General features: G+C 52.2%; 11 protein-coding genes across 11 annotated transcripts; 5 read left to right on the forward strand and 6 right to left on the reverse strand.

Annotated features, from left to right (window-relative positions):
• The first annotated feature begins 32 nt into the window (after positions 1-32).
• Positions 33-1637, forward strand: BDV14DRAFT_182036 (MOSC domain protein). The gene has a single exon (XM_073770160.1). It carries the CDS (start codon positions 178-180, stop codon positions 1543-1545), a length of 1368 nt encoding a protein of 455 aa, XP_073623671.1. The 5' UTR covers positions 33-177; the 3' UTR covers positions 1546-1637.
• Positions 1638-1683: 46 nt separating this feature from the next.
• Positions 1684-3495, reverse strand: BDV14DRAFT_204453 (nucleobase:cation symporter-2 family protein; the record flags this gene model as incomplete). Its single annotated transcript, XM_073774525.1, has 2 exons — positions 1684-3188; positions 3237-3495. The coding sequence occupies 2 exons, from the start codon at positions 3493-3495 to the stop codon at positions 1684-1686; spliced, it is 1764 nt and encodes a 587-aa protein (XP_073623672.1).
• A 262-nt stretch (positions 3496-3757) lies between these two features.
• BDV14DRAFT_138514 (uncharacterized protein) lies at positions 3758-4727 on the reverse strand. The gene has a single exon (XM_073766284.1). It carries the CDS (start codon positions 4518-4520, stop codon positions 4020-4022), a length of 501 nt encoding a protein of 166 aa, XP_073623673.1. The 5' UTR covers positions 4521-4727; the 3' UTR covers positions 3758-4019.
• A 415-nt stretch (positions 4728-5142) lies between these two features.
• Positions 5143-6875, forward strand: BDV14DRAFT_182038 (stearoyl-CoA 9-desaturase sdeA). The gene has a single exon (XM_073770161.1). It carries the CDS (start codon positions 5424-5426, stop codon positions 6351-6353), a length of 930 nt encoding a protein of 309 aa, XP_073623674.1. The 5' UTR covers positions 5143-5423; the 3' UTR covers positions 6354-6875.
• Positions 6876-7463: 588 nt separating this feature from the next.
• Positions 7464-8933, forward strand: BDV14DRAFT_204455 (putative MFS efflux transporter; the record flags this gene model as incomplete). Its single annotated transcript, XM_073774526.1, has 1 exon — positions 7464-8933. The coding sequence occupies one exon, from the start codon at positions 7464-7466 to the stop codon at positions 8931-8933; it is 1470 nt and encodes a 489-aa protein (XP_073623675.1).
• Positions 8934-8997: 64 nt separating this feature from the next.
• BDV14DRAFT_211553 (cytochrome P450) lies at positions 8998-10845 on the reverse strand (the record flags this gene model as incomplete). The annotated part of the gene is made up of 6 exons (XM_073776109.1): positions 8998-9784; positions 9821-9838; positions 9886-10032; positions 10072-10077; positions 10111-10583; positions 10627-10845. The coding sequence occupies 6 exons, from the start codon at positions 10843-10845 to the stop codon at positions 9310-9312; spliced, it is 1338 nt and encodes a 445-aa protein (XP_073623676.1). The 3' UTR covers positions 8998-9309.
• Positions 10846-11189: 344 nt separating this feature from the next.
• On the forward strand, positions 11190-14007 carry BDV14DRAFT_211555 (terpene cyclase/mutase family protein; the record flags this gene model as incomplete). Its single annotated transcript, XM_073776110.1, has 3 exons — positions 11190-13024; positions 13067-13444; positions 13705-14007. Exons 1-3 carry the CDS (start codon positions 11444-11446, stop codon positions 14005-14007), a joined length of 2262 nt encoding a protein of 753 aa, XP_073623677.1. The 5' UTR covers positions 11190-11443.
• A 703-nt stretch (positions 14008-14710) lies between these two features.
• BDV14DRAFT_182046 (uncharacterized protein) lies at positions 14711-15580 on the forward strand. The gene has a single exon (XM_073770162.1). The coding sequence runs from the start codon at positions 15013-15015 to the stop codon at positions 15553-15555; it is 543 nt and encodes a 180-aa protein (XP_073623678.1). The 5' UTR covers positions 14711-15012; the 3' UTR covers positions 15556-15580.
• BDV14DRAFT_182048 (putative cytokinesis EF-hand protein Cdc4) lies at positions 15576-16935 on the reverse strand. Its single transcript, XM_073770163.1, has 4 exons — positions 16183-16935; positions 15947-16087; positions 15797-15889; positions 15576-15744 (listed from the first exon to the last, which is right to left on the reverse strand). Exons 1-4 carry the CDS (start codon positions 16364-16366, stop codon positions 15716-15718), a joined length of 447 nt encoding a protein of 148 aa, XP_073623679.1. The 5' UTR covers positions 16367-16935; the 3' UTR covers positions 15576-15715.
• On the reverse strand, positions 16934-20579 carry BDV14DRAFT_138553 (putative C2H2 finger domain protein). Its single transcript, XM_073766285.1, has 2 exons — positions 20048-20579; positions 16934-19986 (listed from the first exon to the last, which is right to left on the reverse strand). The coding sequence occupies exons 1-2, from the start codon at positions 20265-20267 to the stop codon at positions 17213-17215; spliced, it is 2994 nt and encodes a 997-aa protein (XP_073623680.1). The 5' UTR covers positions 20268-20579; the 3' UTR covers positions 16934-17212.
• Positions 20580-21963: 1384 nt separating this feature from the next.
• Positions 21964-22620, reverse strand: BDV14DRAFT_182053 (uncharacterized protein). Its single transcript, XM_073770164.1, has 2 exons — positions 22391-22620; positions 21964-22306 (listed from the first exon to the last, which is right to left on the reverse strand). The coding sequence occupies exons 1-2, from the start codon at positions 22460-22462 to the stop codon at positions 22136-22138; spliced, it is 243 nt and encodes an 80-aa protein (XP_073623681.1). The 5' UTR covers positions 22463-22620; the 3' UTR covers positions 21964-22135.
• Between the last annotated feature and the right edge of the window lie 2295 nt (positions 22621-24915).

Below are 24915 nucleotides of genomic sequence, written 5' to 3' on the forward strand. Positions count from 1 at the left end.
GGCGTGTCCGGCCAATGATAAGGCATGCTGCGCTGATGGGTGAGAATCTTTGAAGAAGCTAAGTCTACGAGTTCACCTGCCTTTCAGAATATATATTTCTGCACCTGGAGTCTAACGGATCCATCCCAACTTCCGCAAAGACCTCATCGAGTCTAACTGGGAGCTCTTTCCCTGGCAATGCCGGAAATAACCCAGTACAATGCCTTCCCAGTCGTAACCAACACCATTATCGCCATCACTGGCACTATACTTCTCACAGTCTACCTCATTCTCAAATTTCACATAACAACAGCCTCATACAAGCCTCGCGGCTGTCGCAGACTTGGCCTTCCAACAACTGAAACCAATCTAGCCGACGAATTTAACCCAAAGTTCACCACCGGCATCCCAGAATCCAGCACCGACGAGCAAGGCCTCCCAGCATGGCGCGTAAAGGCCCTCTTTACGTACCCTATCAAGAGCTGCAGGGGCATTGAGCTTGAGGCCGCTGACATTGTTCCCACGGGATTCGAATTCGATCGATTATTTTGCTTTGCGGAGGCTGATGAGACTGATTCTGACGGTAAGACCGAGTGGGTTGCGCGGACACTCCGCAATAAGGGCTACAATAAGCTTGCGCTTGTGAGGCCTGATATATGGGTTGTAGACCCACGTGTTGATGGGTATAATCCTGAGCTCGAGGAGGTGAAGTCGCAGGGTGTGATGGTGGTTTATTACCCCCGTATCGGACGAAACGGTTTACATTATGTTCTTCTGCGAGTCGGGATGCATGTCGGTCTCATCTCGAGGGAGGAATCGTTCACTGTCCCTCTTCATCCTTTGGTTGACTCGGTTCCAACAACGCCTGTCAAAATTTGGAAAGATACACCCTTAGCCTATGATTATGGCACCTACATCCCGCCCTCTTTCCACCGCTTCATCACATCAGACTCCGGGACCGGAGAGGCCCCGGCTAGTCAGGATAAACGCTTAACACTCCTCCGCATGTCAAATTCTCACACGCGGGACATCTACCGCAACGCCCCACGCAAAGAAACCCTAGGCTTCCAACCTACAACCGGCTTCGCGGATGCATATCCACTGCACATCCTCTCGCTCTCATCCGTGCGAGACGTCAACGAGCATTGTAAGAAGGATATACCACTCTTGAGCATACGGCGCTTCAGAGCAAACGTCATCATCCAGGGACCGGAGAAGTTCGAGGAAGATAGCTGGAAACGAATCCGTTTCTCGAAATCCTCATTACTTTCTGAAAACGGGGATGAAGGTTTGGTACTCCACACATGCACCCGCACAATCCGCTGCAAACTTCCCAATGTTGACCCCGACACTGGACACCGGCACAGGAATGAACCAGATAGGGCGCTGAAGAGTCATCGGCGGATTGATAAGGGTGATCTTACGAATGCTTGTTTGGGGATGCAGGGGGTGCCCGATTCGTTGACGGGTCGGATTCAAGTGGATGATGGGATTGAGGTCCTTGAGCGGGGAGAGCACTGTTATATAAAGATGTTGAAGGTGGGGGAGGTTGTTGAAGGGGTTTGAGTTCGTTTGGGCAGATGATCGAGTCGGGTTGTTTGTATAGATATGTTTATGTATAATAGTGTCTTGTAGTACATGAATTCTATAGATCAGGGTATCAAATGATTTAAAAACGAACAACAGCATTAAAAGGCCACTATATCAAGCCTTCAACCCCGGCTCCCTCCCCTCACTCGACCCAGCAACCCCCGTCCGCTCACTAAGAACCCCATCAACCTCACCATCCCTCCTCTCATCACTCGACTCCAACTCAGCAACCCCCTCCTCCGGATCCTCCGGCAAAATCAAATTCAAAATCAAGCCAAGAAACCCCGTAATCGCAAACCCATTCGCCATAACAAGCTCAACAGCCTGCAAAAGCCCCTCAAGCGCATGATTATCTCCGCTATACGTAAAGAAATAACTAAACCAGTCCGGCACAAGCGTAGCAGCCATACCGACCGCAAAGGACGCAGTAAGCACGAACCGATTCCGTCTCGTCCAGTCAACAGAACACATAATTCTAACACCGGAAATTGCAACGCTTGAAAAGAGGAACGTCGTCATTCCACCGAGCACAGAAGAGGGAATCGCCACGAGCGCAGCAGCAAATTTCGTGAATATCCCCATTATAACAAGGAAGAAGCAAGCGCAGTACCCGGCCTTCCTGTTCGCGCAGCGTGTAAGTGCGATAACGCCGTTATTCTGTGCGAAGACGGACATGGGTGTTATTGTGCACAACCCGGCCAGTAAACAGGTAATGCCGTTCCCCAAGACGCCGCCCTGAATGCGCGAGTCGAATGTGCGGCCTTCGACTTGGAGACGGCTTACATCGCAGGTGGCTGTGATGTCGCCGATTGATTCCATCATGATCACCATGTACACTGCCAATAGGGGCAATATGAGCGGGGCGTAGATGGTCAACGGGAATGTTCTGACCCAGATGAATGAGGCGACGGGGGCTTCGTCGATGCCGGAGCGGTCGAAGTAGCCGCATGCTGCGGCGACGATGCACCCGACTAACAAGCCGACAATGACAGCGCAGGATTTCATGATGGGGGACCCGAAGCGTTCGCAGAGGATGATGGTTACGAAGACGAGGAAGCCGAGGCCGATGAATTCGGCGCTGCCCCAGGGAAGGGCGTGCGGTGCTGTGGCACTGGGACAGAGCGTTCTCGCGGAGGGATCAGTGCCGCAGGATCCTGAACCGCCAGCCCAGTCTTTCATTGAGTTGGAGATGAGGCTTGCGCCGATGAGGAATACTGTTGGGCCGGTGACGATTGGCGGGAAGAGTTTCTTGAGTAGTTTGCTGCTCATGAAGGAGAGGCCGATTTCGAGGAGTGAGCAGAGGCAGGATGTTGCGAGGAGGGCGCCGTAGCCTTTTGGGCAGGGGAGTCTGTTGCCGTCGCTGTCGACGGGGCAGTAGCCTGTTGAGTACATTTGGCTGAATGTTCCTGTTGCGACGGTGATTGTTGCAAAGGAGGTTCCTACTACGGAGACCAGGCCTGTGCCGATGTAGTAGCGGGTCTTGTAGACGTGGAGGCGGAACATCTGGATTGCTGAGAGGAGGCCGGAGACGATGAGGGATGTTGAGACGAGGTATTGTGAGTCTTCGGAGCCAAAATTTGCGCCGGACTCTCCGGCCATGAGGATCGGGGGAGTTATCACTGGATATGTTAGCTGAGACTCCGGGGAGAATTAGACATAGTTCATACCTCCTGCCAACATCGCCAAGGCATGCTGCAGTCCGAGTAATAGAGCCAGGAGTACAGGGATCTTGTCCTCAAGGCCGAAGAACGGGGCAGACCTCCGCTTCTGCTTCACAAATGGAAGCCTCGGGGTAAAGAGATAGGCATAGTCGTAGTCGCCTACTAAGCCGTCCTTGGTGGTGAAAGCATGTATAGTCCGTCGCACACGATCACCGATCGTCCTCTTAGGGCCAAAGTCTGGCCCAATCTGATCTGGCCCGTCCATATTGATTGTTGTAAAGATCAAAACCGAAGAAACATGCGGAGATTGAGGAGAACAGATTCGATCGCTCGTGCGGGGATCGACTCGCTTAGTCTGGGGGCGAATTTGGCAGTTGAACTTGGCTTGATGAGGTCCTATAGCTCGAGGACAAGCATTGCACTATATACAACATAGGGATCATGATAAAATGAGCTCAGCTGAAGCAATGAATAATGACAAGCTTATCACCCCGGGCCCGAATGCGGAGTCTTACTCGCTGGAGAGATAAGAGACTAAGAGAGCCCCCAAACGCCCCAAATCTTATCAGTGTTAAGCCGGGCGCCGCCGAGCCTGCGATCGGAGTCTGCCACGTTGCTGACGAGGCTTGTTCGCTTAGCTCCTACAGACTACAGCAGTTCGCTTGCAGTTCATCGCTTAGGAGGACTCCGTGGGGTTATACTCTAAGATTCAAGATGCAAGAAGTTGAACATGGAGAAACCCCAGCCTGTCAAAAGTACTGTCGCCTACCAGCCAATCACGCATTGACGTTAGTCAATTGCTTTACGAACAGCCAAGTCCCCGCACAAGGCGTCTAGGCCTACAGAGTACAGAGTAGAACCCAGGCTAGAACATCGATGAGCATGCAAGCTACAGCTCTGGGTTTGCCACAGAGTTCTCTTCTTCGTACCTGCAGCTGTTTGCCGAGGTCTGGATTTCTGTGGTCGTTCGCGAAGTTTCTGGTGTACTGATTGACATGCAGACTGCCTTGTAAAAAGGCAATGAATCATGAAAATGTCATGATCGGTGGAGGACTCTAGTCCGGGACATTTCGGGGAGTTCGAGAACGAGTCGGGGAGATCAGTTGGAGTAATTGTGTACATAACTCTATGCTCATGATGACATAAAGTGGATACAGTCAGCGGAAACAGCACCCGCACCGCCACAGGACAGGGCTGAGCCACTGTGGCGACTAACGGCAGGAATTTTCCAAAAAAAAAGGTTGAGGCCCCAACCGTTTCCTGCAGGCTCCTGATTGGTGCATGCAGCATCAACAACCCCAAGGCAGCGGCTTCAGGGCAGTCCGCGGGCGATCTCCAGCCCAGTGTGTCCGCGAATATTCTATAGAGTTCAGTCGTTACCTCGGAATCTTATGATCTCTCATGATCCCTGCCTCCCAATTAGCTGTCGGGCCACTCTTCGCTCTGACTTTCCGGCCCTCCTTCTTTGGCTAACCCGTTCTTCCGCCTTATCGGTGGTGCTGCTCGTCCGTGAGATCCCCAACATCCGGCTTAGTGGGCCCTCGTGGAAAGTCGACCTCGACCTTGCACTTTTCGCCTCTCATTTTCTCACCCCTGCGCTTTAAAACTCCCCATCTTCTTCCTCTTCGTCCCTCCCCCACTGTTCACTCTCCTACTCTCACACAAGCTTGGTCTGGCTTCACACAAAGGATCCCACATATCACCATGTCTGCTCAAACGGCGGACGCCCGGCCTCGCGCTCCGGAAGCCAAGAAGGTTCACATCGCTGATACTGCCATCAACCGCCACAACTGGTACAAGCATGTCAACTGGCTGAATGTGTTCCTCATCATCGGTATCCCTCTTGGTGGATGCGTTCAGGCTTTCTGGACGCCGCTGCAGCTCAAGACCGCCGTCTGGGCCGTTATCTACTACTTCTTCACTGGTCTCGGTATCACAGCAGGTAGGACGCACGTACCCAAGGTAACCGACATTTTCATGCTGACTTGAACAGGATACCACCGTCTATGGGCTCACTGCTCGTACTCCGCCACTCTGCCCCTTCGTATCTGGCTCGCTGCCGTCGGCGGTGGTGCCGTCGAGGGTTCCATCCGCTGGTGGGCTCGTGACCACCGTGCTCACCACCGCTACACCGACACCGAGAAGGACCCCTACTCCGTCCGCAAGGGTCTGCTCTACTCCCACCTCGGCTGGATGGTCATGAAGCAGAACCCCAAGCGTATCGGCCGTACCGACATCTCCGACCTGAACGAAGACCCCGTTGTTGTGTGGCAGCACCGCAACTACCTCAAGGTCGTCTTCGCCATGGGCTTGGCTGTGCCTATGCTCGTTGCTGGACTCGGCTGGGGTGACTGGATGGGCGGTTTCGTCTACGCCGGTATTCTGCGTATCTTCTTCGTCCAGCAGGCCACTTTCTGCGTCAACTCCCTTGCTCACTGGCTCGGTGACCAGCCTTTCGACGACCGCAACTCACCGCGTGACCACGTGATCACTGCTCTCGTTACCCTTGGTGAGGGCTACCACAACTTCCACCACGAGTTCCCCTCCGACTACCGCAACGCCATCGAATGGCACCAGTACGACCCTACCAAGTGGACCATCTGGATCTGCAAGCAGCTCGGCCTTGCCTACGACCTGAAGCAGTTCCGTGCCAATGAAATCGAGAAGGGCCGTGTCCAGCAGCTCCAGAAGAAGCTTGACCGCAAGCGTGCTGTCCTCGACTGGGGTACTCCCCTTGACCAGCTCCCTGTCATGGAATGGGACGACTACGTCGAGCAAGCCAAAAGCGGCCGTGGCCTCGTTGCCATCGCTGGTGTTGTCCACGACGTTACCGACTTCATCAAGGACCATCCCGGTGGTAAGGCTATGATCAACTCCGGTATTGGCAAGGACGCCACCGCCATGTTCAACGGTGGTGTCTACTACCACTCCAACGCCGCCCACAACCTCCTATCTACCATGCGCGTCGGTGTCATCCGCGGCGGCTGCGAAGTCGAGATCTGGAAGCGCGCTCAGAAGGAGAATGTCGAGTACGTTCGCGATGGCTCAGGCCAGCGCGTCGTCCGGGCCGGCGAACAGCCCACCAAGATCCCCGAGCCCATCCCCACTGCGGATGCGGCTTGAGTGTGATCTTGTGTTTTCTTTTGTTTTAGCTTAGCATCGTCCGTCCCTGTCATGGGGCTTGAAACCTACACTACAATTAGCACACTGGCGTTTTTCTTTGATCGTTCTTTTAGACAGCTGAAATGGGTTTGGAGTTGCGGAGTTCTTGGTCCATGTCTGGGGAAGAACCTACTCTTGTTAATACGTTTGACCTAAAAGCGAAACTTGAATGAGATATGCCAAACCTACTATTTCTATTTCAGCTCCTTTCTGACAAGACTATCTTCGTAGGCATCTGGAATTAGATGTAGCAATGCAGTCAAATTAAGAACTGTGGGGAAGCTGGAGTCTTTTCAGCTGAAAACTGGAGTCCACTTTGGAAGATGTCACCTGACTGCCAGCTCATATCACATGCTAGACAATCCATCCATCCAGGTATGAGCACTGAAATGTTGGCTTGCCTCTTCCATTGACTTTCGGCGAGCAATCAATTTATTATCTCGAAATTAGTGTGACTCCGCTTAGGCCGAGAGATGTACTAAGCTTGTTATGCTATACGATCGCGGCCTTTCCGCGATAGAAGGGGCGACCACGGCTGCAGCAGTGCACGAAGCCTCCACTCTCGTTCTTTCGCTCAGAGATTCAAGCCTTCATTTCTAGTTTGAGCGTCCGAACGTACCGCTAGTGATAACCATCAACCTCTCTCGAATGTCGTCATTTATTCTTAATAGTGGTCTTCTTGCTTCGCGAATCCATACCTACTCCATGCATAAGCGCAACACAATGCGGAGTACACGACTCTGCCGCGGAGGAATCAGTTCGCCGACTCGCGATTCGGCCTCGATTCCACTCTCTAGCTACAATAACGTTTGGGTGCCCTGATGATTACTTAAATCCTGCTGAATTCGGAATTTGCACTCTCAATGTTCGACGTGGCTCTGGGATCGCCCCAGCTGCAGGTCCAAAACAAGGTAATAATATCCGCCCCGTGGGGTGCGGGTGTCATAGCACTGATCAGAAGTAGAGAGCTTACAAATACAACAATAGTCTGCCATAGGGAACTGAGATGGTATATTCACTCCTCAATATATCCATGGCAGTGTGTTATATTCTATTTCGAGTCTCGCAATCATGGCTACCTTCAACATGCCGCTGCAGCATCCTCTTGCTGCAATCACAGTCGAGCCATCCTCCCAGAAATCACAATCACAACCACGTTCCAGCAGCAATGCCGATGCCTCTACCCAACACACCAATATACCAACATTAGCACCAACCCCTCCTATCTCTGCAGTCCCCTCACGAACAACCCCCCAACCACCCATTGCGAAACTCCGCCTCCTAAGCACCTGCACAATGGCCTTGGGCAACGGCCTGAACGATAGCGTCCCCGGCGCGCTCCTCCCATACATGGAATCCTACTACTCCGTCAACTACGCCATCGTCTCGCTGATCTTCGTCGCCAACGCAATTGGTTTTATCGCCGCGGCGCCACTGACCGATATGCTCGAGCACAGACTAGGACGCGCCAAAGCGTACATTGTGTCCGAGGCTCTCATGGGCGCGGGCTACCTCATTATCGTGACTACCCCACCCTATCCAGCCGTCGTGATATCGTTTCTTCTAATAGGTTTGGGCGAGGCGCTGAATCTCGCGCTGAATAACGTCTTTTGCGCGAACTGGGGCAATGGGACATCGGCGCTGGGATTCTCTGCCAGTGCTTATGGGCTCGGCGGTACGGTAGGACCACTTATTGGAACGGCTATTGCAGGCAGCGGTGTACCCTGGTCTAGTTTCTATGCTGTCGCGTTGGGCATTGTTGCTCTGAATGCGACGTTTGCCGGGTGGGCTTTTTGGTCTTATGAAAAGGACGCTTCGTCTCCTCATCCCCCTACATCTCCTGTGAGGACTCCAATGGACCCCCAAGGCACAGATATCCCCCTCGAAGAAGCCGGTACATCACCACGACAATCGACGCCACAGACTTATTCTACACACCGAGACCAAAGCCAACACCGAAAAGTCCTCCTTCCTGCTCTCAAGTCCCAGGTAACACTCCTTGGCGCCCTCTTCATCTTTGCCTATCAAGGCGCCGAAGTCTCCATTTCCGGCTGGGTTATCTCCTTCCTGCAGACGTCCCGCTCCGCAAACCTCTCCTCAATCGGCTACATCACGGCGGGCTTCTGGGGCGGGATAACGCTCGGTCGACTCCTTCTTTCCCCAGTAGCCTTTAGGTTGGGCGAAAAAATCTGTGTTGCAGGGTTTGTTCTGGGTGCATTGGCGTTCCAGATTGTACTTTGGTTTGTACCCTCTATTATCGGCGATGCCATTGCCGTGGCAATCATCGGTGTTCTATTAGGTCCGATATACCCCTGCGCCATGGCAGTCTTTAGCCGTGTCCTTGAGCGGAAGTTGCAGCTTACGAGTCTGGGCGTTGTAAGTAGTGCAGGGAGCTCAGGGGGTGCAGTTGCACCGCTTGTTACGGGGCTTGTTTCGCAGAAATCGGGGGTTTGGGTTCTTCATCCGATTTGTGTTGGGCTTTATGGGGTTATGCTTTGGGGGTGGGTTTGGTTGCCTAGGGGGAGGAAGAGGGATGAATGAGGCGCCGCTACGCAAATTCAGGTCGTCCAGCGAAAGATATCGTTGGATTCCAATCAACGACAATATGACTCTATTTAATCCACGACTTGACACACCGTTGGCGTTACTCATATGATCTGCGTTGCACCGGAAGAACTGCATTCCAGATAGAAGAACTATATTCCGGCGGCACGACGACGGACCCTAACCACAGCTTCCCGCGGCGGCAACACAGTATCCGCAATCTCCCAGTTCTTCGGCCTGGCAGCCAACGGCTCGATCTCATAATGTGTTACGAGGTACGATGTGACCAGCTTGTTGAAGTGAAGCGCGAATGCTTGACCGGAGCTGCAAAACGTCAGCGTTTTCGGAAGGGCTGGTAAACAAAATGCAATGCTTACCACCGGTGTCGTCCGCCGCCAAAAACAAGGAATGGCGCGTTGCTCGATCGCTCAACCTCAGCCTCGGTCTTGAGCTCGGTCTGCGTCGAAACTTCGGCAGTGTTTGTACTTTTATCTCCCTCCTTGACGAAGCGGAAAGGTTTGAATGATCTGGCTTCTAGGTAGTAGCGATCGTCCAAATGCATCGCCATACTTGCGACAGCCAGCCAGGTACCTTTCGGTACATGCTGTCCGCTTGGAAGAGTTAGACCATTGTCGGAGACAACGGTCTGAGTCAGTGCTCGAGCCTGTGATTGACTCAACCGAAGGGACTCTCGGACTGCGCTCTCGGTGTACGGCATGCCGAGGAATGATGCCAGATTGTTCCAGTCTTCTTCTGATCGAACATGCTGGGTAGCCTCTTCTCGAAGAATTTGCAGCGCATCCTCTTTAGGATTAGAGCTCGCGATATCGAAGATCAACGAGGCCGCGCTGACTGAAGAGATGTTGAATGGTGCAAGGGCCTACTGCATGTTAACAACAAATCTTGTGCCTGGCAAATCATGCTCACCATCAGTAATATCGTGGCGAACATCAGCGGAACATCCACTGGCTTCTCGCCATTGACCTTCACCAAAGACCTTATAACTGAAGTTGCTAGGTTATAGGGCACAGTGGCATCTTGAATCCCGTCTCGCTGCTCTCGTACGATCTTCTCGTGCCATGTTTCTATTGAAGGCCTAATGATTTTGAAGCATCGCATGCGAGTAATGTCACACACCAGCCTGAGAAACAGCCCAATTATTGGCAGGACGAACCAAGGTAACAACCTGAACGCCATTATCGAGGCACCAAAGAAATTGGTGGCACGTTGAGCAGACGCCAACCAGCGTTCGTCGCGACAGACCGGTAGCCCAAAGACGACGCGCCCTCCCACGCTACGCACAATGTTCGTTATAGCTTCTGTCACCTTGACGTCCTGCCAGCAGGAACTGTCCGTGCCAAATTCCCGGTCCATGCTCAGCTTCAGTTCCTCATATATATCGGCCTGGATACGGCTCGCATGTCGGTTGCAGTGGGTATTAATGGTGCTCATGATTATCTTCTCTCCAGGAATCGGTCGTATGGTAGGAAACAGATGGGCCAGCCCAAGGTTATCATTCATTTGTTCAGCTGGTGTTGCGACATTGTCAGGTAGTCGAAGGAGCCAGTCCAAATCCTTGGGGGGCAGGATGACCTCGGGGCGGAGAGTGAAGTTGGGATTAACGAACGGTTCACCGGATCGATTGAACTGTTTTGTCAGCGAAGAAGTGATTCGGATCAAAAATGCTTACCGTTTCATAGCCTTCTTGCAATTTCGATGTAAGAAAAGGCCACCCTCGAAAGCATGACCGCAATCTCGAGAAAACTCCTTCCCCATCCCCCGGCCACGGTACGTCTTTGGGATAAGACGGCGGCGGATTCCATCGCGCACGCGCAATGACAAGTAATAAAGGAGTCAAGGAAATTAAAATCGCAGTGTATAGGTTGGGAGCTGCTAGAATGATGTCCATCCTTTCGGGTTGGTGGCAAATCTTGTCTGTGGACAGGAGAATATGCAGGCAAGAAGCACAGGAATGAGACTGCAGGCTTCGAGAAATTACTGATCTGCGCAAATCTACTGGAGATCATTTCTCGATCCGCCGGACTTGCAGGTATTCAATCATGAAATTCTAGACCCGGGTTTGTGGTCCGGGTGCCCTGATTCAGCTGAACTGGGGCCAAAGGCCCAGAACAGACCTGAGTATGTGGGACTATCAGAGCATGAACTCAGCAACAGCAACAAATCGATGATACTGTCACGTCAGTGGCTCGATCTCCCGCTTGCAGCATTGCGATGAGTCTCATCGGAATAGGTCTTTGACTGTGTCTGATGCATATGATATGAGATTAGTTGCACCCCTAGCACGATCCACAGCTCTCGCCGTTCCTGTAAGGGCGAGTCATTGACGAAATTTGTCCGCAACCAGGTTTTTTTTTTCTTTTTTTCTTCTTCTCAAGCTTGAAGAAAAGTGCAACCGTCACAGAAAGTCGTAATGGCAGGCCATCAAATGTCGGGCTTATGTTGCTCGGTAGGCCCCGAGATCCTTCCCGTGGGCACGGGCTTGCAAGATGACCACCACGATGGCTATTACGGGCGAAAAAGCCCTCAGCCAGGAGGTTCAATGTGCTCTCGAGAAGGCAGGTGCATATGCACACAGTATCGCGCATGGCGATGGCCACTGGTGCGGCGAGACCGGATCAAACGTGACCATGACCGCCGAGTATGTGATGCTGATGTTTGCATTGGGCACCCAAGATCGACTGAACAAAGATGCCATAATACGTTGGATGCTCTCCGACCAGCGTGAGGACGGGTCATGGAGTCTGGCTTACGATGTTGCCGGTGACATCTCCATGACCGTCGAGGCGTACTTTGCCCTGAAGCTTTTTGGCGTCTCCATTCACCATCCTGCCATGGAAAAAGCCCGTCTCTTTGCGCTCTCTGCCGGAGGAGTCGCCAAAGTGCGCATGCTAACCCGAGTTACTCTTGCTACCTTTGGTCTCTTTCCTTGGACTGCAGTGCCGGAGATGCCAGCGGAGCTCATCCTCGCGCCAAACAGTGCCTTTCTCAACATCTATCGCTTGTCTTCGTGGGCCCGCGCAATCATCGTTCCTCTACTCGTTGTCCGCCATCATCGACCGATATATACCATTCCGAACGGTACTTCCTCTTCGAACGACTACCTTGACGAGCTTTGGTGCAACCCGGCAAATAAGAACGAGCCCTATGCCCCGAAGTCATCCGAGTTTATGCGACTAGGGTTGTGGGCTATTGATTATACTCTTCATAACTTCGGGGGAATATTGCGCCTCCTTCCTACGAGGAACTATGCTATTCAAAAGTACATGAGTTGGATTCTGGATCATCAGGATGAAGAGGGGGATTGGGCTGGTATATACCCGGCCAAGTCGCATAGTCTCTTGGCGCTCCAGCTGGAGGGTTACAGTGTCGAATCCAGCCCTATGCGGCGTGGGCTTGAGGCTCTTGAGCGATTCTGCTGGCGGGATGCTGCTGGCGAGCGCATGCAAGCAAGCGTTTCTCCAGTCTGGGATACGGTGCTCATGACGGTCGGTCTGTGCGATGCCGGGTTGCCTGCTTCCAGGCCTTATACAAAAAAGTCCATGATGTGGGTCAAGAGCAGACAAATACTCAAAACCCGCGGCGACTGGCATGTATACCGCCCAAGTTTACAGCCCGGTGGCTTTTGTTTTCAATACTATAACCGATACTATCCCGATCTTGACGATACTGCGGCGACGCTTCTGGCCCTCGTCAAAGAGGATAGTCACTCCGTACACTCGACATCGGTACTTCGCGCAACAGAGTTTCTTCTTGAATTGCAGAATACCGACGGCGGATGGGGTGCTTATGAAGTGGACAACAACAGCCTCTGGCTAAACAAGATTCCTTTCAGTGATATGGATTGTCTCTGTGACCCTGCGACCGCCGATATCACAGGGCGGGTCTTAGAAGCTTGGGGTCTGATACTTGAGCAGCAAGATGGAAAAGGAGACGGATATCCTGCCCAGCTCATTCATCGCATTCGCCACTCCGCAGACAAAGCTATTACCTTTCTGGCTGCGAATCAAGAGATTTTCGGTGGTTGGTACGGCCGCTGGGGCGTGAACTACATCTACGGCACGAGCAACGTGCTCTGCGGATTAGAAAGATAGATCCCAACAAGTGAAAAGTGTGTCCAGCTCATGGTCCCGCCAGCCATCCACTGGTTGAAGTCTGTCCAGAATCCAGACGGCGGATGGGGCGAGTCAGTCGACTCATACAAGGATATCAAACTAGCCGGTCAAGGCCCATCAACACCTTCTCAGACAGCCTGGGCCCTAATGGGTCTAATAGCGTTCCTACCATCAACCGATAACTCTGTTCTTCGAGGCGTGGACTATCTACTGCGCACGCAAGCTGAAGTCTCAGGAAAAGGAAAAGGCGCAAGCTGGAACGAGGACCACTTTACGGGCGTCGGGTTTCCAAACTGGTTCTACATGAAGTATGAGCTCTATCCGCACTCTTTTCCCATGATGGCGCTTGGACGGTGGGCTGCAAAGGCACGGAATGTGAGCACGTCTTGTTTTGGATTTACATGATCTTTTCTCGTTTCTGGGTGTGACTGTTGTACCTGTCTTCTTCTTTCTGTTCTATGTGTATACATTGAAGATCTAGATGTTTTAATTAGTATTCCAAAAGCATGAATCCTCCTTTATATCCATTCACATTAGATTCGAAACAAGCGTAGTACTGTATCACCAAGCAGCCATCCTAGCCCACAAACTAGTTCCAACCCGTACCTACTATTACTCTACAAAAATCAGCACAGCACCACAACCCGTCATCGACTCCCAACCTGCCGAAACAACAACCCTGGAAGTGGCGAGTAAACGTCCCAATCCGGCCTCCAGCCTCCAAGGACCAGGCTCTAGCCCCTACCTTGCCTATACCCATACCCACCTACTCAGCTCACCGGATTAACAGCTCACACCGCAGGGTAGGTAGTGGTAGTGGGTACATACCTGTTCTCAGGATGCAGCACGTAAGGTACTGTAGTATCCAGGTTCTAGCGCCAATGGTCCTCACCCGCTCCCTCCCATGGACATTCATTGGTTCTGGTCTGGGTGGTTAAGACGACGATACAGTTGCAGTTGCAGTTGCATTTGCATTCGCAGTACTAGCCCCAATCCCAGTTCGATGCTTGGTAGTGGTAATGGTAATGGTACTCTCAGACCCAGACCCAGACCCAGATATAAGCCCTCTCATCTCATCTCGTCTCGTGTCGTGTTGGGCCGCTGGTTTCATAATTGGTAGGTAGAGGCTAGAGCCGAGCGTAGAGAGTAAGCAGATGATGCCCTGTTTTCGTGCGGCTGGATGTAATCATAACCTTTGCTTTCACTTGTGCTTGTGCTTGGAGGGCTCTCATCTGGTCTGCCCTGGTCTAGAGCTAGGACTAGGATAGGATGGAGTCTGACTGTCTACGTACCTACTACCCACCTAGTTTTTGTCTGGGACGTAACTGGGTAGGGCAGCTCAGGTCAGGTCAGGTCAGCCCAGCTCGCTAGGATCTAGCAAAATATAAGATAGCGATAAAGAAGGAAAAAGTCAGAGATATTACTGTCTGCGCGGCGACACCGCAGACTGCAAAGCATGGAAGAATAGATACCTTGAAGTCCGACGGTCTTGGTGGTTGGTATTTATACGGTATACCTTCTTATCAGACATATCTTATCACTTTCTTCTTATCGGGCTTATCGATAAGTGCTGTCCCCACACCAGGTCCAGCGATTAACCGTCGCCGAGCAGCGGAGCAGCGAAAACTCCAAGCTCCAGCTCCGTCTAGATCAAGATCTCAACATCTCGAGTCTAAGCTTTGCGCAGCACGCCCAACGATTCCTATCTTTGCATTAACTCTCCTCTCGAGCGATTCCAAGATCCCGCTGGCTCTGAAAGGCGCATTCTACAAAAGCGAGACCTTCATCCGCAACAGACAGCCTTTCAGATACCGGGACCGACCACCCACTACTTAGTACCTACCCAGCAACGCTGTCCAAGCCTGCGTTCTCGCCGAGGAAAAACCATTGCTTCCTTTTTACTTCTGCCTGCTTCTCGAATATATCAGGGCCGCACCACCAAAATGTCAGAGCAGACATCCTCAACACCTATTCCTGCGCCGGATACACTCTCCATAAAAACGCACCACTGCCGCTTCTGCGCAACGCTCCTCCTCGCCACAACAAGAGACTATGACACGCTCCCACGACGGAAAAACCAGTCTCTCGATAGCGCGATGATTCTACCCCTGCGCAACCTCAACACACCATCAACATCAACGTCTCCGGAGAACACTCAATCCAAAACACAAAACCATTATACAATTCTATTATCCAGCAGTACGCGCGATCGGAGACCGACGCTGATAAGAAGGGAAGATGGGTTTGAGAAGAGGGTTTTTCTAAGGTGTGGGAGGTGTCGGGTTGTTGTGGGGTATTTTTTGGATGGGGTGCATTTTCCTGTTGATTCTACAAGTACAGCTACGACAACAGGGCTGGAAGGAGAGATGGGAGAAGATAGAGCGGTTTATCTACTCCCTGGGGCATTGAGCGAGACGGATAATATGAGTGATGAGGAGAAGATGAAGGTTTTGGATCGGGAGTGGGAGGATTGGTTTAAGCAGTAACCCTAGCATGCTCGATAGAAGTGTGGATGGTTGAAATATATGTTCTATTTCATTCACTAGCGCAGTCTGGATACATCGAGAAGGTAATCGAATAGATTATGAAGAGGTGTAACTGTAACAACAAAAGGGCTAAATCGTGAGGACGTAAAGGGTATCGTGTTTAGTTGGCCAGGATGGTGCGAACGAGATCTGTGAGTAATTTAGCATATCCCCAAGCCACAGATAAACGGAGTGTACGTACCGGTGTAGTTGATCTCCCCAGAGCTAGTATCAACAGCCTTGAGCAGCTCGTCAACCTCGTCATCCGTCATCTTCTCGCCGAGGTTCGTAAGGACTTCCATCGTTAGCACTCTACCTTCCCAACTGATTCCAAGTACCGAGTATCACATACTATAACGCAGCTGACCAACACCAATAACCCCCGTCATATCCTTATCAAACACCTGGAACCCACGGCAGTACTCATCCGGCTCACCAGGCTCACGGAAGCCACCAGGGCGGTTGAGGACCTTCAGGAAGGATTCGAAGTCGACTGCAAAGCACAGAAACACATTAGCACCGGCCCATCAGATAGTCAACCCAACAACAGCCGTCACTGGTAAGGGAGGTTGGTATCGTGGCACGTACAATCACCCCCCATCCCCTTCTCCAAATCGGCAATCTCAGAGAGCGTCGGGTTCTGGCCGCACGCGCGGAGGAGGTCGCCGAGGGACTCGAGAGCGACGCGGCCGCTGCCGCGCTTATCGAAGAGCGAGAAGGCTTCCTTGTAGTTTGTCGAGGCCTGATCGTTGACGTTTGGTGAGCGGGACATCTTGACAGAGAAAACAACTTGCAAGCGAAAGTAGGGGAATGACAGATGGGAGAGAAATAGAGAGTGTGCTTGAAGTGCAGTTGCAGAAATGGAGAGAGACGAGGTGGAATGTGAGGTTGCAGATGAGGACTCGATGAAGATCGCAGGCTGGCTGAGCTGAGGTTGTTTGGGCGTAAGGTGTGACTGTGACCCGGGGAACCAGACAGCCGCCACGCACTGCAACCGCGGCTCAGCTGAATGAAGCCAGCAAAACAATGGAAGGCGCGATCCAGGCACTCCCACTCCCACTCCGATCTGAGCACGTTTCCGTCTCCAAGGCTGCACTAACAGCTAAACAGCTAATGCGAGGCTCTGATCTGATCCTTGCAGGGGCAACAAACGAGGGGTTGAATTTCAGCGACCGGGGCGACGGGGACGTAACGTACCATGGTGATTTGTTGTTGGTGCTATCCGGACAGAGCGTGTATATTGCTTCGAAAGGGCAGAAAAATCAATTGATTGCTGGAGGGGAATTCAGATAATCAACAGAGAATCCGGGTGTGGAATGCGAGAGGGGACAGTTTTGAGATTGGGGAGACCGGAGATCTGGCGCTGCCGTTGTTGTGGTAACGAGTGGAGGGCCCGCTTTGTTAGCCGGTTTCACCACTCCCTGACTATACAAAACAATATATATAGAACAATAACATACAGAATCTATTGCAAAGGATATCTAGTCATAGCACATGTACCATAGTCTTCTCATGTCTCATATCCTCCATACTCCATTTCCAGATTTATCCAAATCCAAACCAAACCATATACAAAGTCAGTCCTGTGGACTCGGGTATATACGAATCAAAATTTACATCACTGTCCCCTCAACTTATCAATGCAGCTGCCCAGCAGATTCGATGCTTCTGCTAATAGCTCCCATCGCGCGTTGACGAACCCATCCCGCAGGATCATCAACAACCCCAGGCACTGGTTGCGCCCTTGCATCGACTCCAGATCGCTGGGCTCGCGGCAGCCACCCACGCGGCGCAAGAACGCCTGCATGTCTTGTCGCTGCTCTGTGACCGTCGACAGTGCTGGTGTGTGAGGGATCGGCCCGTCGAGGGCAAACCCGTAGCACCAGACGACGAGGGCGGCGACGTAAATCACCCACGGCCGGTTAAGGAGGTAGTCTTCGCGACCGCAGTAAAGCTCACCATGAATATCAGGGCTTCCATGATGGTTGTCCAAAAGACACTCGGCCAGGAACTTGAGTGCGTAAAAGGTGGCGTCGCGGGCGGATGCCTTTGTCGCCCAGCGATCAACCATCTTCTCCCGAGCGGCATTGTAGTCACGCGGAGTAATGGAGCGGCCCATCAGTCGACGTGCACCTGCAAAGATCTGGCAGTCGACAATGTCAACGTGCGAAGCCATGTGAGCGAGGCCATGCAGCACATCTCGCGACTCGAAAACATTATCCTCATCGAGTGCATATCGGCTGCGGAATCCAGGGAACGAGGCTATGCCGGGCTGTCCAAGAGCCTCGTCAAAGTCGCGGCGCCAGTTGTCAAAGGCACGCAGCAGTGCAGACCTCCACTTGTCGCGACCACCAAGAGCATGAGCGACACCAAGAGAGCTTACTTGCAAGTCGCGCTGGTTCATGTGCCAACTCACGCTGAGAAGACCGGCCATGAGGATTGTCCGACCAAAAGCATTTGTTCGCACTCGCTGTCCGTTAAGCGTCCGTTTGAGGCCGTCTAGAAACATGACCGGTCGGACTCCGTTGGCTTGCAAACTGGCCTGTACTCGAGCGACTTCTGAAGCACTAGTAGCAGACCAGAGGGCCTCGTCGCAGGGCAGCGGCAGACGTAGCTCATGTGCAACCATCTTCGCGGAGTGTCCAAACATTGTAGCGTGCGTTGAATCGAGAACGAATGCTGCGAATGCAACTCGCCGAGTGGCTTCTGTCTTGATCCAATGCGTCCAAGATTCGTCGGCTGCAAAATCTGGTGTCATTGTCGAACCGGAAGTTGACCGGGTCTGTCGGTCATCTCTCAAACTCGCAGGCGAGTCAAACGAGTGGCGGCCGATAAGGGAGCTACCCCGTCGCATCAATGTCAAGGTTGTGTCGTGATGGATGTGCGCTCGCTCGTGAAGAGCACGAGTGGAGTACATTTTCTCATAGACTTCCAGGAGCAACAGGGACTGGAAGACCCAGAGTTTGGCTGGAGGCCGGAAGTCACCCTCCATAAAGATCTCCCAACGCAAATGCCACATGATAAAGTCAGCCAGTTCTGATGCTGCTTCCGTCACCTCTTGCCCGTGAATGGTGTCAAGTGTGGCGGCGCCAATAGCCATTACTGCCAGCAGCAACAGGTTTGGCGCTTTATCAGCCACAAAAGTTGGTCGGTGAAGGATCGGTAGCTGGACGTGGAAGTGATACCAATATGACCCAATGTAGGTTTGCATTTTAGCCAGACTCAAAACGTGGCTATCGTCGTCCATGTCACCATCCATCAACGAATCCTTCCGCTTCGCAACCGCGGAATACGCCGCTTCATTGAACCGAGTAGACATGAGATCAAGTAGCTCCTGGCGCTTTTCTTCAGACATGATGGCTCGCGGAGAACCCGGGTCGAGGATGCTGGTGACACTCATCGGGTGGGTTGGGATGACGCTGTTCATGAAGTTCCCATAGGTAGGATCGTTCACCAAGAACGGATTCTGTATTTGTCCGTCCATATAACCAGGTACCATCCTTCCCGAAGGAGCCACCGACGATCCGGGACCCGACTCGTTAAACAGCCATGCTGTGAAATCGTCACCCATATGGAAAGGGGATCGGTTGCTCTCGCCTCCGAAGACCGGATAAACTGCCGAGTTGAGAGCATCAAACCCCATATCCCCGACCGTCGAGTTCTGTGTCATCATTCCGGCCATGGAGTCAAGAGCCCCAAAGCCACCCATTTGTTCGAGTGGGGCGGACGTAGAAGGCACCGGTATGTCGGAGTATCCATCGACAGGAATGTGCAAGCCTGCTTGGGAAGTATAAGTAGGAGGGCTCACTATTGACCCGTTCAGCTCTGAAAACCCAGTGTTGACATCGTGCGGTCTACCAGTAGATGCATCCAAAGGTGCTGAGCGCGGGACTAGTTCGTTGGGTGGTGAGTGCACCCCATGGCGGGTGTTGGCACCAGCTTGTAATGGACGCTGCAGTGGAGAGTTGAAGGTGATGGAGGTAGTGGGAGAGGCAAGATCTTGTGAATGTGTCTGAGAGAAGGGAGAGTCCGATGCATCGAGCGCATGGTGTCGAGGTTGGTAGTTTTGGAACGGTCGGGTGAAGCCAGCAGATGTCGGGGATGAGGAGACCGGAATGCTTGTCGCGGTAATAGGCTGGTCCGGACCCGTTGAGCCTCGTTTAGAGTCCGGCGGCGACAGAACAGGAGGGGCTCGACTCTGGTTTATTTGGGAGGCGGTGTTGATGATCTGGGGCAAGGTATGTGTAGAAGCGGTTTGCGCAAAGGTATCCCGTTTCTGCAGCTGTGACCCTTGCGTAGTGTGACGTTCCCGGTGCCGAACGCAGAGATCTTGTCTCACAAAGGAGCGATAACAGTCGGGAAAATCGCATCGATAGATCTGCTTGGGGGCATCTAGACAGCGAAGGATCAGTAACCATGCTAGCGGTTTGCTAAAGGGAGATTGATGGCATACGGTTCAGTTGATGACGATATAGATGCTCGGCGCGCGAATAACTTTTGTTGCACCCTTCAAACGAGCAGTCAAACTTGCGGTCGACCTGGATCTTGCGAGTCCTCTTTCTTTTGCGGGGAGGAGCATTGGCCTCTTGGACTTCAGGGCTTTCTGAATCCTGATCGGCATCCCGTTTGTGTATCTGATCCATCGGGGCCATCGTCGCAACGGCGAAGGTCATCCTAACACTACGGTAGCCAAGTGATAGGCTAGACCTCGGATATCTTTTTTCGTAGTCCGTCTGTCTATATGTCTTATCCAATACCCTTGAGACGAGCTCCGAAAATTCGAGTATCGGACCCGTTCATCGATCAGACTCTTATCGGCTGGAAGGAAGGGCGTATGGAGCAAGTCGGAGGGTTAATGCGACAAGACAAGTAATGCCATGAGCTCTGGGCAAGGTGCGATCGGTGGTCGGCGAAGCCCCGTGGGGAAGTCGGCGATTGGAGGATCGTCGGGAATAGGCGATAGGCGGAGGGTGACAGTGATCGGATGATGCGGCACTGTAGGGACGTATCTGAGGAGTCTGGAGAAAGAATATCTGAGGTATATGAGAGGAAGGAGTAGGGAAGTCGGGTGAGATGGGAGTCGCACGGCGATGGTCCGATGCTTGGAGAGCGTTGGGAGGGGAAAGCGGGAGGATTTGGAAAGCTGGAAAGTTGGACCACAACCACGTTGACCCAAGATTTCAGAACCAGAGACTGATATCCGGTGGAAGCAACCGGCAGAGGACGACCTCTAAATAAAGCAGGCGACCTGGGAGCTTATAACGTCGGTCGTCTCGATCAAATCTCGGCGGCGACACTCAAGACGACAAGTGCAGGCAGTGGGGCCGGGCACATCTACTGTTAGAGGTTAGGACTGAATAGCAGTGACAGGGGATGTTATTCCCACTTCTCAGACTGGGAATAAAAAAAAGGGAAAAAGAAGAAAAGAAAGCAGCTACCAATCCTGCTGCGACAATTGAAGCAGTCGCTCGTGTGGCTCGAATTCGAAGCTCATCGATTGGACTGTGCAGAGTCGATGACAGGGCAGATGGAGGCGAAAGAGGAACCCTGGCACTAGCAGCAATACCAAGACAGTCCCGCCAAAGCGTCAGACGACGACAGCAGGGAAATTCCAGAAAGCGCAAAAATGGTAGAAAATCAGCGCTCGAGGCAGAGTCCGGGCCAATGTGGTTGCAGGGAAAAGAAGCAAGAGAGGATGGGCAGCGGCAGCGGCGGTTAAGCTGCACAGACTCTACGATGAGACTAGACTGAACTCAATACCTACCATTTTGTCCAGTGTCCAGTGTCCACACCAGAATAGGCCTGCGGAGAAGATCTGCGGGCTTGTCCGCCTGCCGTTGTATCATATCAATCAATCAAGGGCTCGTCTTAGCGAGGTCCTCAGACAGACACGGCAGGTCTATCCTGACGTTATGCGGTATACCCAGACTGCACGATGCTATACCTACAATGTATTCACACTCTGTTACATCACCAAAATCACCCGAGTAATGGTTCATGGCACGGTGACCTACGGTGACCTGATCTAGGTCCCAGCGTCGTCCCACCAGCAACGGGCGACGGAGGCTAGAGTCCGAGACAGCCTCCACTGTGGTTCGGGCTGAGGTATTATTTGCAAAGAATACGAGCTTCGATGAACATCCTCATTTAGCAGAGCTCAAAGCGCAGTCACAGAAGAAAAAAGCAACGAGGACATCTCAAACAAGTGTTGTCAGCCGGCAATTGGCGTTCTCCGCTCGTTCCCCAGTTTGGGGCCCGGCACCGCGGAGAAGATCGAGGGATCGCTGCAGTAGTCGCACACCAGTGCAGGGGCAGTCGACTACTACAACCGATAAGCTGATGCAAATCTATGACTGATGCCATGCTCAGCTCCTCCGATATCCGCCGGTTGTTCAGTCGGTGTCGGAGTTTTACAGGGCTCAAAGCAAGGCATTGGTCCCAGAGTGCTGGAACGACTGGACGAGGATCATGGATCATAGATCATGCTAGCAGCTAGGTTTGGGAGGGTGATCCTCTTGGCTTACACTCGACAATCTCGATGTCACCGCCAGGATTGACGAATTAATCTCGAAGCCGCGCCAAGCACGTGCGATCGACTGAGCCGTCGCGATGCCATGAACCAGAGTTGACGGAGATCCTCGCACTTCCACTGCCACTGTGTTCGAGTCATTGCCGCCGCTCGTGGACCCCTCGCAAAACCCCATTGTATAAGGCTAGTCTGCCCCATTTGGTTGCATCTACACGATGTCAATTGGCAAAGCATAAACTCTAACAAGTGAAACGGTTGTGCGTGCAGTGTCACGAAACTACCGATGCAGTCTGCAGGTTGGAGGAGAAAGAAGCGGGACCAGGACCAGGCTAGAAGCATGCAGGGAAAAGAAAGCAGCAGTCGGGCACCAACAGGCTGATTTTATTAGTTAGCAGCAACCTGAAGACCCAGCAGAAAAAAAAGCAAGTGCGAGCCTATGGGATAGCTCACCTGGCAGCCGATCGGATCTAGAATGTGATCTAGCAGGGAAATGGAGGGGCATGCGGAATTACGTAGGCTTCATGGTCTATGATTTACAGGGTGAGTCCACCTCGGAATTAAGAGGCTGGATCTGAATCTGGAGCTATTATTTTATGGAGGGTCTACTCACTGTACCAAGTATACGACCTGTTGTAAGTGGACTCAGGGCTTACCGCTATAAACGCAGAAAAGGCTAGACGACACGAACACAGTCACCAGAGCAAACCACCACCGAGGAAATCCATGAACCAGGTAAGCGAGAAACAATTCTACTTACTACAACCAGCACTTTCCTCCGTATCCCCGAGTCTCGGACTTGGAATCTTGATTCTTCAGTCCACCGACTCGACTCGATAATAATTTTGCATTGCCGATTTAACCTCACCGTTAATGAAAAAGCAATTGCCCCTCACATGGCACACGGCACATGCCCTTCTAGAATGCTGCAATAGGTGCCCGCCCGCCCGTCCAATCCCAGCGTTAACCTTGATCTTATCCCCCAGATTTGATTCTGATTAGAATTATGATTGTCGGGTTCTTCAAGGTTTGTCCACGCGGACGGCTCGTGTCGCCTGCAAATTGTACCACCGACTGAAACTGGTTCCTTGAGGTCCTGAGATCCTGGGAGGTGTCGGTGTATTGTCTTACTGTAAGCTGGGTGTCTTCGTTTCTTGCTCTACTCTACTTGATCACTATACATTTTGTTGACCTATGGCGTACTCGTACACCACTACAACTCTATGCATCATCCGATATCCAAGTCCAACAGCCAATGACATCAAGTAGATGGATCTAATCCGATCAACGTGGACGCTGCCCGCGGTCTCCGAGACCGAGAGTTGGCCGTTAGCCTTACCTTACTCCAGCTCCCCTCTACCTTAGTCTCTAGGAAACGATGTTTCAGTTGAGACGGTGAGACTCAATCATACCCAACTACTGGAAGCCGAGATCGGCTTCTTGCCCGCACTACATCATACTACCTTGATTCGGACTGTAGGCACAAAGAAACATACCGTAGCATAGCACACAGCCCAGGTCGGCCCGATCGCTAGACAGACAACCAAAACGTCCGAGGGGCGTAGCGTGCACTCTACGTCGCATACAGAGTACAAAATATACCTCAATTACCACAACTATAGAACGCAAGGGGTAGCAACTATTGAAGTAAAAGAGGCGGCGAATTCAACGCCCCAGAAGCCTCCTTCTCTGTACATCTTAGTCTAGATCAGGCTCTAATCTTACATCCTTCAATACATCGAACATTAAGCGGCTTCTGCGGTAAGCGCAGGGCAATACGGAGTAGCTTAGGTGCCTATACTCCGAGTAGCCCCAACCGGCCCGCTCTCATGAAATCAACGATGGCGATGGCGATGGCGACATCGCATAGATCGGGATCCATATGGCTCCGGCAACTTTAAGCCATTCCTTGACGAGAGTAGCTATAATTTCCCGGCGATATCTATTGCTGCTGCTTACAGAGTACATACATACAGAGTACATACTTCGTCTAGGGGTCCATATTCATCGTAGGCTGTAGGATATCAGCTGAGCTGAGCTGTAACTTTAGACCTGTGTCTAGCTCAGCAAGCCAAGGATATATTTTCTTTTTCGGGGCTCGGGTGAGCCTTCCTTTGCATGAGTCCACATTCATTTCCACGTTCCAGGTCAGCCACAAGGACAGCTTACTCTGGCCTCGATTGGTAGGTAGACTGGTCTGGTAGGTAGGCAGGTAGGTAGGTAGGGTAGCTGGATGGAGCTTACTAGCTACTTCCGCTTGAGGAAGGTAAGAGGCAGGCGGCGGCCGGGTTTTCTTGCCGTTGATGGCGTTTTGCCTCCTCGTGTGAATCCTTCATGGATCACTTACTACCTATGCTATGGATACTAAGCCTGTATGCAGGCTGTTGCCCCAGGGGCAAGTTCGTGACCTGACCTTCCCGTTAGCTTGTGTCCTGTAGTACAGTCTTCGTCTTTATTATGGATATGGCGCTGAGAGATGGAGTGATCACTCCGCTTGAAAACTACGTTGGTAGTACACTTTACGTACAACTATGGATCCCGCCGCGCCAACGCAATGGAAGTTGGAACACACAATCTACCTAGGTCAGGTATCTTGTAGGTCTGGTTAAGTTAAGCGCTAGGCTCCGTCCCGCTCCTTCCTTCCCTCGTCGTCCAGCTTGCTCTCGGACCTCTGATGGTGGATACAGCATGTACATGGAGTTCCAAGATTAGGCCTCCCATGATCCTCCAGGTCCAGTCCCATCTCACAGGCGCAAATACATTCTTTGACCTCGGTCTGGGTAGACGAAGAGCTT

The sequence above is a fragment of the Aspergillus stella-maris genome, assembly GCF_047715825.1.
Source record: "Aspergillus stella-maris strain CBS 113639 unplaced genomic scaffold BDV14scaffold_75, whole genome shotgun sequence".
NCBI lineage: Eukaryota > Fungi > Ascomycota > Eurotiomycetes > Eurotiales > Aspergillaceae > Aspergillus > Aspergillus stella-maris.